General features: G+C 33.1%; 1 protein-coding gene across 5 annotated transcripts in view; it reads right to left on the reverse strand.

The window, feature by feature from the left end:
• The window catches only part of LOC132156709 (spectrin beta chain, non-erythrocytic 5), a 52,977-nt gene that overhangs the window by 12,992 nt on the left and 25,973 nt on the right, over nt 1-14,012 (reverse strand). For all 5 annotated transcript variants that reach the window (XM_059565676.1, XM_059565679.1, XM_059565677.1 and 2 more), the window contains exons 12-20: nt 12,073-12,164; nt 11,906-11,987; nt 9,170-9,319; nt 7,692-7,841; nt 6,481-6,737; nt 6,283-6,403; nt 4,951-5,145; nt 4,364-4,516; nt 1,281-1,498 (exon numbers count right to left, since the gene is read on the reverse strand). In XM_059565676.1, the coding sequence (XP_059421659.1) occupies nt 1,281-1,498; nt 4,364-4,516; nt 4,951-5,145; nt 6,283-6,403; nt 6,481-6,737; nt 7,692-7,841; nt 9,170-9,319; nt 11,906-11,987; nt 12,073-12,164 (1,418 nt within the window). The remainder of the gene's footprint in view (nt 1-1,280; nt 1,499-4,363; nt 4,517-4,950; nt 5,146-6,282; nt 6,404-6,480; nt 6,738-7,691; nt 7,842-9,169; nt 9,320-11,905; nt 11,988-12,072; nt 12,165-14,012) is intronic.

Raw genomic sequence — 14,012 nt, forward strand, 5'->3', positions numbered from 1 at the left:
AGAACACAATGTGAACAAACATTTCCCATCAATAAATCAAATAATAGCTCTGCAAATTATATTCATAGAACATTCCTGGTGAATCACACCAAAACATGTCCAAGTCACACTTCACCCTAAAATAAAATGAAAGTACCACCATCATGAGTTTTTGATTTATGCTAGTATTTTTTGACAATTAAGCAAGTTTTGCATTACTGTGATATGTCCAGACATTTACATTTGTTTCGTTCAGTATTTTTATTGTAAGAAACAACAACTAACATTTACTTTTTAGGTTTTTTTTTTCAATAATTACAATAATATGTTTAGCATTATTTTAGTATTTTCCCTTTTTTTTATTAAATCGATTTTAAGGCAATAAAATTCTTATTTCTAAACTACAGATTTTTTTATGTTTATTATAATTTATATATACTCAAAAAAATAGAAGAAAATATATTAAGTATATAATACATTTTTGGTATTTATGGAAGCATTTATTCTATTCTTATTTAATTTATGTTGATTTTAAAAAATAATATAAAAAATCTTAATAAAAAAAATGTATAATTGAAATGTCTAGCCACATTACAATAATACAATTTTTGGAGAAACTTACTCAATTGTGATGAATAAAATGAAAAAAAGAAAGAATTTTTTTAAATAACCATATATATATATATATATATATATATATATATATATATATATATATATATATATATATATATATATATATATATATATATATATATATATATATTTATATATATATATATATATATATATATATATATACACACACACACACACACACACATGCATACATATGTAAAATAGGGTATATATATATATGTACACACACACACACACACACACACACACATGCATACATATGTAAAATAGGGTATATATATATATTTATATATATATATATATATATATATATATATATATATATATGTATATATATATATATATATATATATATATATATATATATATATATATATATATATATACATTGTTATTATTTAACTATTTTTGTTATATATTCAGTAATATTTTTGTTTTTATTTGTAATTATTTGTGTATTTTCTATGTATTATTAATGTGTATTAACACATTAATAAAAACTTAGGGAGAATTGTTTAATATCATAATGCAAAAAAGTCTGACGGTCCTAAAAATAGTACTTTTTAATGTAAACTATGCATATTAATTATCATTCCTATCTATCTATAACAAAATGTGAAACAAAACAAGGTCTCGATTTAATCGATTTACCAGTGACTTACATCATTGCCAGGTAGTTCCTAAAGAAATGGCGCAGGTGTCCAAACTGCAGGAGTCTCTTCTTGTTTTCAGCTACACTTTTGCCGAGCTCGTCCCAGGCGTTCAGGCTGGTCTGAATCTCAGTCCCTATAGCGTTCATCCTCTCCGGACACACGTCTGACAAACAGCTCGCCAGACTCACCATGGCCTTGACCTCCTCCTTCAAGACCCCGTAATCAGCCTGGAGGGAAAAAATGCATCTATGTTTAAGTTCACAGTTGCATACTACCATCCTACAAGTGCTATTTTTGCAGCATAGACCCCAGTTGTGCAAACTCACACTTTCAGAGCTTTAAATCTGTTAAAGGAACCATATGCTTCACATATGCATTGCTGGCATCACTGACAGAGTTTCTGAAGCTAATTAAAAGTGTTAATGAGAATCAAACCGCTGTGTTTCAGGGCTGCAAAGCGGAGATTGTCAGATGCTTTGTGCATGAGCGTCAAACTGTTTTAGTATGAGCCATTAGGTCATTTCATGGGCTTTGGGGTTTCCAGACAGATGTGTTCGCGTTTTGCACGCCATCGAGGTATTTTTGCATTGCAACGCACCCGCACAATGCTGCAGTCTCGAATGAATCAACCGACACATACACATCATAAACGCCAAAAACACACACAATGGAGTCCTGTGTGGATAATAAAGGCATGTGTGGGCTCACTTCATTAACATCTATTGAACAAAACAAGGATCTGGCTGAGCCTCAGTGGATGTCCAGCTTCAACCACAACAGGAAACAGATTCTAGAAACAATGTGCTAAAACAAATTCATCACAAGAGATGTGAGAAAGACATTTCCATTAGATCAACACCAGGAGGTCACAGAGTCCTGGCAAACATGATGCTTCCTGGTAAATGCTTCGGACATGTTATTGTTGCAAAAACACTTGGTTGCTGTCTGGATTCACGTAAAAAAAACACATTGTATTTCATAATACAAATCTGTATGAATAATAATAATACAAATTGTTATTTTGTCTTGTTAAATTATAACTTTCTTTCTTATACTGTATTATTTTTATTACTTAATTGCCATGAAATAAAACGCACTAACAATAATAATAATAAAAAATAAAAAGGCATGTATTCAATGTGTTTTAGTTTATTTTTGTGAAGCGCTCCTGTTCAAGACGAAACTGCAGAAAGCAATCATTATTTTCTTTATTTTATAAAAGCTCAATGTTTTGTTGATATTGTGTGTGCACACAAATAAAAGCAGACCCTTTACAGTTAAGAATGATGCATTACTCTTACCTTTATGAGCAAAAATAACAGCGTAGCCACTGAAAAAAATGCAAGTGATTGCGCTGGTGTCTCCATGTCCTGCAGAGCACACTTTAGCTTGCACTCTCTGCACAAACTACTGGATATAGCGCATTTTTATCTAGGTTGATTGTTTAAACATGCTTGAACTGTTTTATACCTATCGATTTTTTTTAGGCAAGTCGTGATGATTCGAGAAGTCTAAATTGATCAAACATTACTGTCTGGCGCTGGCCAATTGGTCATTAAAAAAAACAAAAACGTATATTTATGAACAAAAAAAAAAATGGTCCAAATGTTTTTCTAAATTAAATTAATCAAAAAACTAAATCAAATATAATCACTTTGCCTTTACATACAAAACTGAATTATTGTAATAGCTGGAACGGTAGTATAAGCTGTTTTGGGAAAAGGGGGGAATCAAACAAATCAAAGAATGTAGAGTTTGTGGAAAGATGTAAGTAGTAGCTTATTAGAAATCTGTTTAATGATAGAAATTTTTAGCGACCGAAAGTAATAGACTATCTAGTGATGTACACTACTCAACCTTTTATCAAATATCACCGTTTAGAATTGAAAATATGCGATAGACTAATGATTCAAGTAAGTCATAAATAAATGTGACAATAGACGTTTGCGTTTTCGACTGTTAGACATACGAATAAGAGTGAGTGTGCACGTTAAAATAAAATATTCGTTTCAAATAGTGTAAATTGATTACTACTTAATATGAGGAGTTCAGATGCAAAAGCCTCTAAGTGCTGTTTAAAATTTTCTTCTAAAAATGAGCATTTTTATCAGGCTCCCATGTGTAGGTTCAGTAATTTCACTTTAATGGCAATGAATATTTTCTTTTCTTTCCCATTAAAGTAAAATAACTGAACATAAACATAGGAGCATGAGGAAATAATCATTTTAGAAGAAAATGTTTGATGGCACTTAGAGGCTTTTGCATCTGAACTCTTCATATTTAACTGTCTACAAGCCTAGAACTCATTTTAGCATTCTTATTTACTTATTTAATTTATTATTATTATGCAGTAGGTCCTTATGGGTGACCGTGATTTGTGCACAAGCATGGCAGGGAGCACAGCATCACAATCAATCAGATGCATGTTTAAGTTGCGTTCATTACTATAACCCCACCCACCACTCACACACACACACACACACACACACACACACAATTGTAGAGGGCCTCACACGTCAACTTCGCACAGGGCCTCACATCCACCTTGCGATGGCTCTGAATATAATCACAATAATAATAATAATAATAATAATAATAATAACAACATTACAAAAAAAATCTTATTCGTATTAATTGTCAAATAAAAGTAATCACATTACAATAAAAATAATAATAATATTAATACATTATTATAAAAATGATATAATAATAATAATAATATCATGTATTTATAATTATTGTGATTGTGATATTTTCACGACAATTAAGTAATAAATGAAAATTGCTTAAAATAAAAAAAAAAATAATAAAAAGGATAAATTGAGGGCAGAAAAACAACACTACCATTATGCATAAATATTTTTCAATTTAATTTAATTCTGTTTGTGTGTGTGTGTGTGTGTGTGTGTGTGTTACAGCAATAAGATTGTTAGGAGAAAATTATTAACTCATAAAAAAGAAGCTAGTACTACAAAATATTTTACTTGTCCTAAAAATAAGGTAGAATGTGAGCCAGGTTTTGGTAGGTTCACCCTAAACGCATGCAACATTTTTCTCTGGTAGTCCCGCAGTAACGTTCAGTGCACCCATACCTCCAGCTGGTCCTGGTACTCCTGCAGGTCATCCAGACCACAGCGATCCGGCTCACATCTTACAGCCATCTCACTTTCAATCTCCAGCACATCTACGGCGAGCTCCGCACAGCGCTGCAGACACTGCTCCACGTGCGCTAACACCATGGCATGCTGGGAAACAAGGAGAAGACCAACGGAAAAGAGAAATAGTGAACACTTAGGCCCAATCCCATTTCTACCCATTACCCCTCAAATCTCTTCAGTTTGGTATTGTGCAGGGTATACCCACTTCAAAATCCTGTCTGATGCATAGCTTCAGCTCATAGCTTATATATTAATATTAATATAGAATGGTGATTAAGGCTCTAATGCACACCAGTATAGAAGTGTGTATTGTACGAGGCATGATGATGCGTCCCTTTTCTTAGGGGAATATTTTCAATCTTACCCCTTGAGACTCTATTTCAAGGGACAAGGGAAAGGCATAGGTGTAGGTGAAGAGAATTAGAATAGAATTGGGCTTTACATATCAAATCTTGCATGCCAGGTCCACCTCAACACTAACAAAAGTTAATGGGACGTAATTCATTTCTGACTCTACACACCCTGGTGAGCAGCTCCTGGATGCTCTGGTCATGTGACTGCGAGCGGCCTCTCTCCCGCACCGTGTCATTGAGCATCTCCACTGCTTCTCTGAGCTCCTTCACAGGGTTCCCAATGGCTTCCATCAGGGGCTCGTCATGTCCGCTCACCGGCAAGCCCAGAAGAGACGGTCCAGAGTCAAGCTCACCACACAGCGGCTGGAGGAACACGGTACACAGTATCTGATTGGTCGATCCAAATATTTGTGTATAGTGAGACTAAATGGTATAATAAACTGTTTTTTCCAACACAATGTGTTAGTTTCATGCTTCATATCACTGCACAATCTCTTGCATCTCATATAATACAATCATTTAAACTCAAATCAAAATATTGTTATTCGTTTGTTCGGAGTTGGAAAGTTCATTGCACCTCTTCGATTACTTCGAATGTCATTATAAAAAAATCTGAATTGTTCTGGCTAGAAGTATAAAATCTCTGAAAACACTCTAAAATTGGATAGAATTGACAAATTATGACAACTTGACTAAACTATCAACATGCTACTCTAATAATTATAACAATACACAGCACAAACAAACAGAGAGACACACACACACAACTACATTTATTTATTTTATTTTTAATTTATTCTAAAATTAAGTTTTAAACTGAACTAAGTATATTTGAATAATAAAATAAAATGTAACTTAATTATTATAATTAATTATTAATGATTAATTGCATTATAATTACATTAAATTAGATAATATTAAGTAATACAAGAAATTCAATATACATATACAGTATATATAAATTGATAAAAGTATGACTGATTAATGCAAATCCAGTTTATGTTTATTTATTAAATAATATTTAACATTTAAATCTTATTTATAATAATAATCATTTATAAATTATATATTTATTATTTATATTTATTATTATTAATAATAATACATTATTACAATTATTAACAAAAGGATGGAACTATTTGAGATGATGCTATGAATATAATTAAAAACATTTTTACAATACAGTTCTTGGAGTGATGTTCAAATCTGGATTCGAACCAGCAACCTTTCTAACTTTCATTAAACCACACCATCTTTCTATGGCACACTTTATGTCCAATGCCTATTAACCTGGTATTATTAATTCTAGAAATTAGTTATTGTAGTTCTGTAGTTCATTCCTGTAGTTCAAAAGCATTTCCAAGGTTATGGGTTCGATTCCCAGCGAATGCAAGAACCAACAAAATGAAAACCTTCAATGAAATGTAAATTACTTTATATAAATGCATCTGGAAAATGCATGAATGTAAATGAACTATAAAAACACAACCCCTATCTAACCTGTCCCAGGGTGCTGTAGTGGCTTTCCTCGAGCTCTAGCTTCTCCAGGAAGTCCGTGAGCATCCGTGTGTCCTTCAGCTCTGAGCTCTGCTGGGTCAGTGCCATCTGCACACTGCTGAACCTGAAAGAAACACCAACACTCATACATCCGAACACCACAGCATAAACGTCTATCTGTATCGAACCCGTGGCACATACTTCATTTCCACCTCCTTCAGGCGTGCAGGAAGCAGCTGAGTGTGAAGATGTCTATGACTGCTCAGATGATCTACTTCCTGTCTGAGGCTCTGCAGCTCCAGGCGTCTGGCCTCCAGCTCTTGCTCCAGCTGGCAGCTCTCTTGCTCTGCCACGCTCACAGATTCAGGGTCTCCAGCCAGAGACGCCTGCCTGATGGACAGCTCCACCGCCTCCAACCACGCCTCAAGACTGGCCAGAGACTGCAGCATCTGCACCACCTGCAAATCACAGCCAAACAACTCACAATGATCAATTAAACCCAGCTGCTGTGGACTGTCTGTTCTCTGCAATGCACAAATCACAAATACACTCTTTGAAATCAAATTGCATTTGAAATCAAATTTTGTGTACAGTAGAATATCTTATCTTTTGGCAGTCCAATGAAATAGTGAGTCAAAAAGATAAAAAATGCAAATATGTCCTAATATTTAATTGATTTCATCTTTGCCCTTTTTATGTTACGTTAATTTTGTTTACTTGCCATTTCTATGATATGTATTCAAATTGCAACTTTGCAGAGTGACATTATTTTTAAGATAATTAAGTACATTTTCCATCAAAAAATTCCTGTAATGCAGCTACATTTCTTTTTTTGTTTTGGATTACCTATTAAATTTTCAAGACTGTAATAATGCAAATATTAAATGCAACAAAACAATTTTTTTCTATATTTTTCATTTATATTTTATAATGTAATAAGCATAAATGTAATATGTAATTTAGAAACACATCACTTTTTTACATACATTTTTTCATTCAAAATACACTGCAGTGCTTACTATTAATTTATTATCAAAATTTCTTATTTCAAACTGTAATCCACTACATTTTTGTTACATAACCTTGTTACGTTACATGTTTAATCCATCTTGCAAAGTAATACTGTTTTTACATTTTTATTCCAGTTTTGTGTATTTTTTCTGTCAGTTTAATAAAAAAAAAGTCAAATCATGATAGATGGCATTTCTTGCTCATCACACTGGAAAGGTATTCTCAATGATGCACGCACTGCATTATGGGATACAGCACTCCACATTTTGGCAAATGTAGCTATGTGCGCATTTCTTGGCATAATAAATGGCATATTTTGCTCAGTATACACACTGCATACTATTTTCTTTAAACAGCTGAAGGCATGCCCTTCCAAACATTCAGGAAAGCCCCATATGTACCCTGTAGTTGAGCTCCTCTGAGACCTTCAGGACCAGACCGTTCCTCTCTTGCCTTCTCTTCAGCTCGTCCCACAGAACCTCCAGCTGACTCAGAAACTCCTGGATCTTGATGCTGCCCGGATGCTGAGCCCTCACCAGACTGTAACCCTCCTGGATGGAAACAAGTGGTTTATATTAACATCTTCACATTAAAAAAATAATAATTACAAATAAAAAAGATACGAATATAATTTACATTTGTTAATTAAATAATATTCATATTATTTTAAAAGTGTGATTTCTAATCAATAATACAAATATTAAACTAAGTATAATTTTGGTAATCGTCATTATGGTTAAGGGCTAATATTAATTTTTATTAAATATGATAATGATATTAATTTTCATAATATTAATCAATATAATATAAAAATATATATTTTACAGTATTGTTCTAAATATATTTACACAACCAACCCTGATTCCAGAGAAGTTGGGACGTTTTGTAAAATGCAGTAAAATCAAGAATCTGTGATTTATTAATTCTCTTTAACTTTTATTTAATTGTACACAACTATATAATAAATGAAAAAAGAAAACAGAATAGAATACTCAAAGAACAGAGTTTGCTAGGGGTGGGTGTTTTTTATTTTATTTTAAAGAATAGAATTAGAGAGTGCTAGAGTTGGAAAATATGTGTTTATAGCCGATTCTTGAAGATGGCTAAGGACTCAGCTGCTCGTATTGAATTGGATATACATATATATTGGATTGAGTTTATACATGTATATATATATATATGTGTATATATACAGACACATTAGGAGTGACCCCGAGTAGTCGACACAGGCTGAGTGAAAGACTGGATTATTTCGATCAGGTAAGGTACAACATTTCTAAACATTTCAGCCATTTATAATTACATTTTTGTAATCTCAGGATTACGCTCAGGATTCCTGTCATTATAACAAAACCTCATGAGATGGCGTGATGAGGAAAGACAAGGGACAGCTTCACATATTTAAGCGATCGCATGGGGTTTGATGAGGGTTTGAATTTCCTCCAAGAAAGTCTCTATAGAGTTAGAGTAAACATTGAATACTTCTCGCATCTGTTGATTTCATTTTATGTCTGGATAATTTGGTTTTTATTTAGTGCAAATTTTCAGTTTCATCAGCTCTGAAGTTAAAACCGGCCAATCTTCGTTATTTATTAATCAAAACATAAAACATTATTTACCCTGTTTGTGTCTATGTAAATGTAAAAAAACAACAAGGATTTATTCTCTAAATAAAATATGGCACGCAGTAAGAAATCAACGCAATACACTTCTACTTGCTGGAAAAAGTAGCTTTTTTTCCCCTTTCTACACTATAACAACTTAAGTCATGTTTAATTTCCAAACAGTGCATTACCAGAAGACGAATGTTAGTGTACGATGAGGAATCCATGCACACTTGAACATCCCAGAGCTAACACACTCTGACAGCGGTGCTCACCTTCTTGACCAGCTCTATCCTGGCTCTGTTGGACAGGATATCCTGTTCCAGTGAGGCCTGACGCCTCTTGGCTGCTTCAAAACCGTTCGGTCCGGCCAAACTGCAGATCTGAGTGGCCATCGCAACGCTGTCTTTGAGCCAGGAGAGAGTCTGTGGAGAATACAATGAGAACATGAACACAGTGGCTCTGTTCTAAACACCTAGAGACTTCCCTACATAGACAGCAGTCTACTCCACATGAACTGCACAAGAGATGCACCTTTGACTCATTCCTATATATATAGTCAGCTAACAACACAACACTCTAATGATCATAATACACAGCACACAAATGAAATAAAAAAAATAAACTAAATTTTCACTAGAACTATTTTTAATCATATTTAAGTTATTGATGTAATTCTCAAAATATTAATTATGAAATAAGTTTAAGTTTTAGTATATACTTTAGTATATACTTTAGTATATAATATAACTTTATAAGAATAATTTGATAATGATATTTATTTTTATAATTGTTGTCAGTATAAATATGATTTGATAATATTGTTAATTCAAATTATAATTAAATAATGTAAAAATACATACGTTTATTTACATATCATTTCAAAAAAAAAAATGGATGGAAACATAATTAATATTTATTAATTACATAATATTCATATTGTTTTAAAAGTCAGATTTTTAATTTAAATTAATACATGTAAACAAAATATAATTTTAAAAATAGTCATTCTCATTATGGTTAATTAAATTATTAAATTTGATAAATTGTATAAATTTGTAATGTTTATCAGTATAATACACATTTATAATATTGCTATTTTAAATGAATAATGATACAGTTAGTAATTAGTATAGATAGTTAATATAAACAATTTGTATAAAAATTAATTAAATTAATGCAAATTAAATAAAAATAATATTTTAAGTTTGTTTAATAATAAACAAAGTATATTTTCAATATTAGTTATTTTTATTATTATTGATCACTACAAATTTATAATATTAATAATGGTTATAAAATTTGATAATTACAGTAATTTTATAACATTAGTATAACAAACCTAATTATATGTGTTATGTGTTCATTATTATTTTAATATAATTATAGATTTTATTTATTTTAAAAGTCTGATTAATAAATTTATTTGATTAATTGACTTACTATGACCTATTCTGCCTAAATGCTTTCTGTACAGCTCACTAGAACAGAACCAAAGCGTCCCATTCAACGAAAAAACAGGAAGACATATTTCTAACAGAAAGAGATCCTTATTTAGACCTGGCTGACCTCTGAACCTCTGGCTGCTCGGCCCCAGTGTTGTGCATGAACGCGTTCATATTTTCGCCGAACGCTGAACTGAACGAATCACTTTTCATACAATGAACGTGAACGAGAGCGGCGCTCACTCTGGCAGGAATGAACAGCACGCGCAGTTCACGTTCACGCTCATTTGAAAAGTCAGGTTTTACCAGGGCTTAATTTGAGCCGGAACATGTTCCGTCACCTCCGACATTGGACCCGGCACCTCCTGTGTCACTAAAATTAATTGCCTAAATGAAAAAAAAAATTACTGTTTGTGTAGTGTTCAATGTTTGTGACACATGACTTGCACGCTTGTTGTACTAGTTGAGATTGCTGTTAGCCTCGATCGTTTCACGCAGGGGAAAAATGTCAAAAAGACAGGAAAGTTTGCTTAACTTTTTCAAATACGCTGGACAGTCAGATCCCAAACAAGCAAAAATCGTTTCCGCTGATCAAAAAGGAGACCACGGTGGACACAATAGCATAGTAGGCTATCGATATCTCGTTATTTCGACATAATAAGGGGACATTTTAATCTGCATTAAACCACATTAAGCGTTCTTATAATGGTTTTCTATGGGAGGAAAATGCTTAACCGTTCATATTATGGGCTCATCTGATTTTTTGTAGCCTACATAGCATAGCCTATTTGTTAGGATTTTAGTATCATAATTATTAGGCTTATAAATGCACGCACAATTATCAGTGAACTTGATTTGAACAAATGCCTTTCAACTTGTGTGTTCAAAATTCAGAATTAAATTAATGTGCAGAAATTTGTACAAATAGAGAGTAGGCTATGTAGGCATACTATACTGTTGTAGCCATTAAAAAAAATGCGTTTCATATTTGTTAAAATATTATAATGTTATTTTTTTTTCCATTTATGTTGATTTATGAAAAGTGAAGAGCACGACCGAGTAGGCTAAGATAGGATGCGCAATATGAGACATGCAGCGGGTCAGACATCATTTTGACCGTTGAAGTTGTTATAGAAAGCCTTTCTTTAAAGTGAATTTCGTTTTGTATAAATTGTATCTTAATTTTAATCAACTTTTCATCAACCAATTGCCTGTATTTAATGAATAGGCCAAATGAACGTGAACTAGTTCATTATCATCTGTGTGAACTGAACTTTGAGCTAGTTCTTTTTAAGTATGAACTGGCACAACACTGCTCGGCCCAGACTGCGTTCAGAAGCTGCTGGCGGTGTTTTCAAGCTAGAACAATTCCTGGAAGTCACATACACTAGCAGATCCTCAAGCAATTAGCAAAGACCCATCGATCAACCTCTCATGAGGTTTATGTCAGAGGAATCCGAAGTGGGGAAGAGCTCTTCTGTTCTGCTCTGACTGGACTCAGTGGGTTTTTTCGCAGCATAAGCGATTGTGTAACTCTTGTGTAATGGTGAATTAATAAATAGGCACCTTGTCTGCAGAGACGGTGAACTTCTGGAGTTGCGTGTGGAGCGGTGTGTGGCTGCTGGAGTCGGACCTTGGCACGTTCCCACTGTAAAGCCAAACACAGGACCTCTATTTAGCGTGCATCTTTAATTTGCATGTGTGCAAAATTTTTTCCGAAGTGAAAATGTCACCTTTCAGCGGCCGTGTGGAGTTTGAGGACTGCCATCTCTCCTGCATCCCGGCTGTCTGAGGGCTTCCCGTAGCACTCGGCATCTCTCCCGGCCTGCGGAGGGAAACACAAGCTGCGTGTTCATCCAGCAGACAACGCCTACAACGGACCCTTGTGTGCTTGTTTAAAACACGGTGGTCCTCCGTGATACTGAAGAGGTTGGCTGGTAAGCCGGGTCTGAATATCAATCAGCGTGCGGACAGTATGGATCTAATCCCAGAAAGAAAGCCAATTCATTTTTCTGGAAAGTTACAGTGAGCAGTGCTGTTCAACAGGCTCCAGCGTCACATGAGGAAGCCAACATGGCAAAATAATTATTCTGTATAATCACCGTCATGTCTCGAGTAGAAGGTCATTGCTTTTTCATGGGCATTACATCAGCTATGAACAACATGATACTCTAATAATCATAACAATATATAGCAATGACAAGTATTGGAAAAAAAATAACCTACGTTTTTTTTTGTTTTTTTTTTGATGCTAGGTTATTAAAAAAAAGAACATTTATCTGTGTGTGTGTGTGTAATTCATATAAATGTATGCAAATAGAATTTATATGTAAGATTTCTACTTCATATTAATCATATAAAAAATCTAATTAACAATGAATAATATTATTTATTTATATAAAATATTAATTATTGTTGATGGTATTCATTTTATTATTTATCAGTATAATATAATTAATGTTAAAGTGTAGTTCTAAAAACAAGTATGATGGTTTCCACAAAAATATGAAGTGGCTCAACTGTTTTCAACTTTGATAATAATCAGAAATGTTTCTTGAGCAGAAAATCAGCATATTAGAATGATTTCTGAATGATGCTGTTGATCACAGGAATAAATTACATTTTAAGATATATTCAAAAAAAAAAAAAAAAAGCATAATTTTTTTTAAGTACCCAAACTTCAATGCTATTTGTACTTATTTTAAGCAAAGGTTCACTTAAAACTATTGCTGTCAAATGATTAGTCACATCCAAAATAAAAGCTTTTGTTTGTATAATATGTGTGTGTTCTGTGTTTATATATAATGTATGTATAAATACACAGAGTATGTATTTTTAAAATATTTACATGTATATATTTATATTCATATAATTTATATTATAAATAAATATATATATATTATATAAAGATAATTTTTTTCTTGAAATATATAAATGTATGTGTGTGTATATTTATAAATACATAATAAATATGTACATTTATTATACAAAACAAAAACTTTGTTGCAACTTTGGATGTAATTAATCCCGATTAATCATTTGACAGCACTACTTAATACTGATTATTATGCTATCCTTTTGTTCCAAACCAGTTTTGACAGTAAAAGTGAATGAGGACAGAAGACAAAAAGCACAATTAAAAGATTTCAAAGATTTTCCACAAATTAGAATTTTGCAACTAACAATAAATGACAATATATATGGGAGAACCAACTGCAAAATCATGAAAAAGTTCCACAGTGCTTTCTTTCACACGGACAAAACTGGTTTTCATGCACGACACCCCATCGGCTCATTTCTGAGCTGGGCATTCTCTGATTATGAGCTCAGGATGAATGAGTCAGAGTTTGGGAGAGAGAAACGCATTATGCCTGAGAGAAAGAAAGAAACAGTCGCCTGAGAAAGTGCCATTTGGAGAGCGCAGTAAATTTACAAGGCCTAATAGCATTTATAAACACGCCACTCAAAGAGTGCAAGCCTGGAGTTTAATCACACAGCGGCACGTTATCGGGCTATTCGCAAGCGGTAAGCGTTTGAGTAACAAGCGTGGTGTAATTACACACTCCGACGTCTCTTCTCCACATGCCTGCTTCAAATCAATCCAGGCTTTTCTGCGTGATGAAAACTAAGGGACAGTGAATTATGTCACCGAGCGGCTCTTGAAGGGCTTCCT

Source organism: Carassius carassius, chromosome 14, assembly GCF_963082965.1.
Source record: "Carassius carassius chromosome 14, fCarCar2.1, whole genome shotgun sequence".
In the NCBI taxonomy this organism is placed as follows: Eukaryota; Metazoa; Chordata; class Actinopteri; order Cypriniformes; family Cyprinidae; genus Carassius; species Carassius carassius.